Raw genomic sequence first — 6,640 nt, 5'->3', positions numbered from 1 at the left:
AAAGCAACTACTTTAAACCAAAGAGCATCGCCAGGGCAGATATCTGACCAAAAGCAAAGCAAAACAAAACAAAACAAAAAACAACCAACCCCCTTCCCCAACCCTGCCAAACACACACACACACACACACACACACACACACACACAAAAAAAAAACCCTATTTTTTAATTCAGAAAAAAATAGGGCTTCCAGAGCACTTTGCAATAAAAGGCAGTGTTAAGGCCTCAGTCAGCATTAGCTGGTGCCATTCATTAATCCACTTAATTATTACTGAGTGCTAGGCAAGCTCCCTCTTCTCGGGAAGATTACATACTTAAAAAGGGAGAAATAGCAAGACTCCGTCTCACCAAAAAAAAAAAAAGGGAGAAATGCTTTTAGACTGAGTGTGTTGGTGGCTCTGCATATATTTTTCATCCTTCGTCACTGGCCTCCAGCACCACTTTGGTAATGTAAATAAAAGTAAGATGAGGCTGTCATGATATCTGATAGCTCGGTTTATAACACATGTAGCTGTCAGAGACATAATGAACTGAGCTACTGAAAATCCTAAGTACAAACACTAAGACCTCATCTGTGGTGTCTTTTGGAATTGGAGACATTTATGGTTTTCAAACCTAACCTCGGTGGGTCATCTCAAACATCTATTAGGTGTAAGGTATTATGCGGAAATATCTGTAACTCAAAAAAACAAGATTTTACTCTCTTCATTTCTTCAATGACTGTTTGGCGGAGTCATTCTGAAATGCAAATTGTTACAATGAAAACATCTAACCAAGAATTTTCAAACCACTGCCCATTGGCTGCTTGAATTTCTTGAACTCTTAATGATTTCATGTGGTTTCACAGTCTTGGCCTTCTGTTCATCTCCCTTTCGGTCACCAGTATGTTATTTTTTGGTCAACAATGACTGAAAACGCAAATCTGCCTTCTTTTCTACTGCCCGTCTCCCGCACCCGAAATCCTCCCACGGTTGTGCGTGTGGTCTCTACATACCTCTCGTATTTCATCGCTCACCATGTGATTCCCACTTGACCCTCCAGAGTCTTGAACACACATGAGGTTTGTCACCTCTGTGCTTTTGCTCATTAGGTCCAAGGCCTTGGATGCTGCTCCAGCAAGTGGTTTTCACCTGACTGTATCCTGCTTGTCCTTTATAACCCGTCTCAGAAATCTACTTTAGGAAGCCAGTGGGTTAGAAGCATTTTCTCAGTGGCCCCATGATGTATGCTTTATGACTTATCCTTGCTATATAATTCTGCTTGTGTTTAACTCTTCTCCCAGATTTACTAAATCCTTAACAAAAGCTCAATAGGGCAACGTTTCTCTAATCCACATCACCTGCGTAAGAAATCGTCCCAGGCGCTTGTTAAAAATGCCTTCCCAAGCCCTACCTAGAACCTATCGAATCAGAATCTCTTCGTAAAACACGAAAATTGAAATTGACAACCACTGGCCTCTAGGAAGAGGAATTAAGCATTACATAGAGGTCACCTGGGTTTCTTGTTTTTTTTTTTTTGAGATGGAGTCTTGGTCTGTCCCCCAGGCTGGAGTGCAGTGGCGCAATCTAGCCTCACTGCAAGCTCCGCCTCCCAGATTCACGCCATTCTCCTGCCTCAGCCTCCCAAGTAGCTGGGACTACAGGCCCCCGCCACCATGTCCAGCTAATTTTTTTGTATTTTTAGTAGAGACGGGGTTTCACTGTTAGCCAGGAAGGTCTTGATCTCCTGACCTTGTGATCTGCCTGCCTCAGCCTCCCAAAGTGTTGAGATTACAGGCGTGAGCCACCGTGCCCGGCTGAGGTCACCTGGGTTTCAAGTGTGTTGCTTCTATTTCATACCCAAGTCAACTAGGTGATAGAGCTCAGCCCCCTTGCTAGCTTTCACAAGAAAGCCAGTTAAATTGTGCTCTTGGTGATCTCTGCATACTTTACTGAAAAAGGAGCATATCTGTTATGGACCAACTTTCTCTTGCTCCCCTTATCCTTTTCTCTTTCTGCATTTCCTCTTCTAGCTTCTAAAGTATCTGCCTTGACTATATATCTTCTTGGATGATCTTAACAATTTTCTTTCTACAAAATATACCATCCACAGAAACTAAAACAGTACATCATGATTTTGTGAATGTGTATCTTCATAGTGTAAAACCATATTTGAATACTTGCCAGCATGATTTGCTTAAGGAAGAAATCCACTGGAAAAGTTTATACAGCAAAGGTGTGTGTGTGTGTGTGTGCGTGTGTGCATATGTGCTCATTTTAAAAATCAGATATGACTTGTCCTTTAACTTTAGTTGGCAGAGACAGAAAAGTGCGAATTCGGTAAATAACTGACTTACACAATATGTGACAATAAATACTCTAATTTTCTGTGACATCTAAAAGTTATAATTCTTTACTCAGTAGAAGACAGTTGTCAGGTGCTAAAATAAAAAAAGATACCTAACCCAGTAAAGGTAAAATCTTAGTTATATTAACCAGCAAGGTACATATTACATTATTATTACTAGACCATGCCTCCAAGTGTGTCAAATTATAAAAATGTGTTCAGCATACATAAAATATACATTAGAGATTTCTCTCATCATAGGCACAATCTAATACAAAAATATATTTGACATTTATAAGTTAGAAGATCCATTGAGAGCCTCCAAAATAGGACAGGGGAAGGAGTGAGTGATGACAACATAAAAAAAAGAAGCACACATAGATGCAAATAGTTCCACTTATGTGATTATTTTCTTCATCAGCAAAGGGTTAAGAGCAGGTTACACCAAACCAAGTTACCAAGCAGATCACAATCAGTTCACAGGTTGGATGAGTCACAGCACACAGGCCAGAAAATGTACTCAGACTTCAGTCAACCTAATGGGACAGTGTACTCACACTGTGGTTTTGTTGTTTTGGAGTCTAGAAGCTCCATCTACCCACTCTCCATGGTCTACCACCATGTTAACACAGATTTACCACAGGGGCCATCTGTACCAAGCCTAGGATGGATAGACTCTTAAAAAAAAAAAAAAAAAAGACCTGGCCAGTCACAGTGGTTCATGCCTGTAAGTAATCCCAGCACTTTGAGAGGCCAAGGTGGGTGGATCATGAGGTCAGGAGTTCAAGACCAGCCTGGCCAAGGTGGTGAAACCCTGTTTCTACTAAAACTACAAAAATCAGCTAGTCACGGTGGCAGGCACCTGTAATCCCAGCTACTTGGGAGGCTCAGGCAGGAGAATCACTTGAACCCGGGCAACAGAGGTTGCAGTGAGTAGAGATCGCATCACTGCACTCCAGCCTGGACAACAGAGTAAGACTCCATTTCAAAAAAATAATCATAATAAAAACAAAGATTAAAAATTTTAAAAAGACCTATACTTTGAGTAGTAAAGAAAACCTACAGGATGGTGTTGCAAAATGCAAAATTGTCTGTCCAGTTAAGTGAGCTGAACACAAACTAATCTGAAGTCCTGAACTCTCTGTGGGAAAATAAAAGTAGTTTTTTAAGCAGGCAGAAATTTTTTGAAAAAGATTCAAAAGCACAGGACCTTATATAATCTTTGAATGTGGAATAATAGCTCAAACAACATTTTGAACTGAAAATTCAAGAATGAACTCTCAAACAAAAATGTCACGATTCAGAATGCTCCACGATCATGACAGAAAAGCTTGTCACCTATACTGCATGTTAAGAAGAGAGCAAAATGGCAATAGCTGTATTTTAAAGATTCATAATGTTCTTCCCTTCAGTCTAGTTAAAACCAGATGTCCAGGCCAGGCACGGTGACTCACGCCTGTAATCCCAGCACTTTGGGAGGCTGAGGTGGGGGGATCACGAGGTCAGGAGATTGAGACCATCCTGGCTAACATGGTGAAACCCCGTCTCTACCAAAAATACAAAAACAAAAAAAAAAATTAGCTAGGTGTGGCGGAGGGCGCCTATAGTCCCAGCTACTCGGGAGGCTGAGGCAGGAGAATGGTGTGAACCCAGGAGGCAGAGGTTGTAGTGAGCCAAGATTGCACCACTGCACTCCAGCCTGGGTGACAGAGCGAGACTCCGTCTCAAGAAAAACAAACAAACAAACAAAAACCCAGATATCCAATATTTTTGGACACCAATTTTGTTCTTCAGAAAAAAGTTCCCTTCTCATTCACTGAATATAGGAGAGCAATCTCTTCTCTCTTACTATTATCTAAAACCCACACCGAATTCACATCAGGAAGAAAGTCAATGTGAATAAACATTTTGGAAACAGTCTACTGAAAAGTGGTAACAGAGATGAAGAAACATGAATATACTTTAGCCAAAATCAGTGAGAAATAACTTCTTTCAAATAAATTATGATTATTCCCTCAAAACAAGGTCAAATCAGATTAAATTTGCCAACATTTTACTTCCTTTTCTCATGTTTTATTTCAAAAATATTAAAATACTAACATGAGATCATGCTTCAGCCAAAAGAATTTGTAAATAAATGATACTCTAAAATGATATTCTTCAGCTCAATAAAAATTTCTTTAAAAATCTAACCTTAAAAATTGAGCCAAATTATGGCAGAGATTCTTAAAAGTGACTGAGGTATTTAGATTCTTCAAAACCACAGGTTTGCTGTAGAGGGCATGGAGATAAATTAAATGACAATAAAAATTAACAATGAAGAATAAAAAAATAACTTTGAATTCCTTTTATAATATCTAAATAACCTGAGCTAGGGGGAAAATGATTAAATCCTGGAACTGTGTAGCCCAGCAAATGTTCCACCAGCAAATATTTTGAGGCCAAAATCTATGTTCATTCATGAATAACTTTTTCAAGTAATGTCTCAAAAGATTTCCAAAAGTTGGTAATTTGACAATTTTCACAAAGAAAGGTAAACTCCCAAAATGTAGGTACTGTTTGTCTAATCTATAGACTAGGCTAATAGATTAGCAAAAGAGTTACACTTTTAGTTGTAAAATTATCTTCTATTAATATTTGCTCTTACTTGGTTGGCTTTCAAAGGAAAAAGACCGTTCATCGCTTTGAAACATTCTGTAGACAATCTGGAGATGAGTATTTCTGGTAACATAACTTCAGCTGAAGATTTTGTTCTTTTAATAAACAAAATACGGAATTCTGGCCTATTAACATTAATTATTTTTACAATAAAAGATCACTCAGTTGGTGGTTAGATCTGCTTTCTATTCATTGCTCTGCTGATAACAGGAATAATTAATTGGGATAAGTCAATTCACCTTTTTGTGCCTGAGTTTCACTGTCTGCAAAGCGGGGTTAAGAATATCTGTGCTATGTTATTCACTGGAGTATTCTGAGGATAAAGTAAACACTAGAAAGCACTTTTATTTTTTCAAAACACAAATATAAATGCTATGTAATAATATTGTTAATAATTTTACAGGTACCTCGTAATGTTACCCATTCAGATATGTGCTTAAGGTAGGTGTTCCTACAGGATCTTGGGTTGGATGTTTCGTTTGATTTTATTTTAAAAATAATAAATCACAAAACTAAAACGTTTGAGCAAGGTCACTTAACCCTCTCCCCAGGTGGTTAGTTGTTATTATTACCATCATCATCCTCCTCATCATTATTACGTTTTAGCTACATGTTTAAAAGAGGAGATCTTTATGTCAGCTTAACTGGGAAAATGTGTCCCTGGCACAGGTGGTTTTCAGAAGAAAAGCCGATCTTCACAAGAGCTTTGTCCTCTGCTTTTATTTTAAAGTGCGGACCCTGGGTGGGGAGGGACAGAGCGGGTGTTCCAGGTCTGTCACTGAGGAACCAATTCCCTCAGAGAGGCCAGAGCAGCATGGATGCGGACATGCAATCTGTTTTCAAAGTCGTAGCCAGAGAAATCCTCCTGTAAGATGAAAGAAAGATATGTATGCACTCTATTAGCTAAGCTTGCACAGGGTACTGTGGTATAAAGCACACTCAATTTTGTACTTCCCAAAGTAAAATCTCTACACTCCCAGTAAAGGCTTCCCATGCACTTGATTTTCATATTACTCAAACCTCAAACTTCGTATTCATTTTTTAAAACATCAATTGAACGTCAATAATGTTCTCTTTGTACAATTTTCCTCGTGTTATTCTTGAAAAGGTAGTCTTACGTTGTGCTCAATATAAGTTACTATTAGAAATTATTAATTCAGGGACATAGTTATAAAAGCAAAAGTTATCTTCCCACCCAAAAACTAAGAGTGTTTCTAAAGCAGGATGAACAATTTCATCTGAGTTCCTTATGATCTTGTAATGTCCCTTAAAACTCAAGAGCTCACTGATTCAATTGGTTATCATTCTTCCTTTCCAGAAATATTACCAACCAGAACATCACTGCACAAACTTTCTTGAATTCAGACTCAGGTATACACTATATGGGATAAGAAGGGCCACTGGAGAAAGGTAGATTCAGGATATTTACCTTTGCTTGAAGAAGTAGAGTTCTGCCTCTTCCTACAGTCTATAAGAAAAACACATTATCCCTTAAAATCTGTGTTTATATATACACAGGCAGAAAATGGTATAATAGGAGGCTATGTTAATTAAAACAATTCACCATAGACACAGCAATGAGTCAACTGTTCATTCAAGTATAATGACTCCAATACTCTTTTTTTTTTTTTTTTTTTTTTTTTTGAGATGGAGTTTC

General features: G+C 38.3%; 1 protein-coding gene across 3 annotated transcripts in view; it reads right to left on the bottom strand.

Moving 5' to 3' along the window:
• Positions 1 to 2,703: 2,703 nt before the first annotated feature.
• Positions 2,704 to 6,640, bottom strand: part of TTC39C (tetratricopeptide repeat domain 39C) — a 134,646-nt gene continuing 130,709 nt past the window's right edge. For 2 of the 3 annotated variants that reach the window (XM_011939256.1, XM_011939258.1), the window contains 2 exons: positions 6,413 to 6,451; positions 5,298 to 5,848 (listed from right to left, as the gene is read on the bottom strand). In XM_011939256.1, the coding sequence (XP_011794646.1) occupies positions 5,759 to 5,848; positions 6,413 to 6,451 (129 nt within the window). In that variant the 3' untranslated portion in view covers positions 5,298 to 5,758. Of the gene's footprint in view, positions 5,849 to 6,412; positions 6,452 to 6,640 lie in introns of all 3 variants that reach the window. The other variant, XM_011939257.1, reaches the window with a different exon arrangement.

Source organism: Colobus angolensis, unplaced genomic scaffold, assembly GCF_000951035.1.
Source record: "Colobus angolensis palliatus isolate OR3802 unplaced genomic scaffold, Cang.pa_1.0 Scaffold18, whole genome shotgun sequence".
NCBI classification, from domain to species: Eukaryota; Metazoa; Chordata; class Mammalia; order Primates; family Cercopithecidae; genus Colobus; species Colobus angolensis.
The sequence above is the reverse complement of the archived record's forward strand: the minus strand, read 5'-3'. Positions and strand labels throughout refer to the sequence as shown.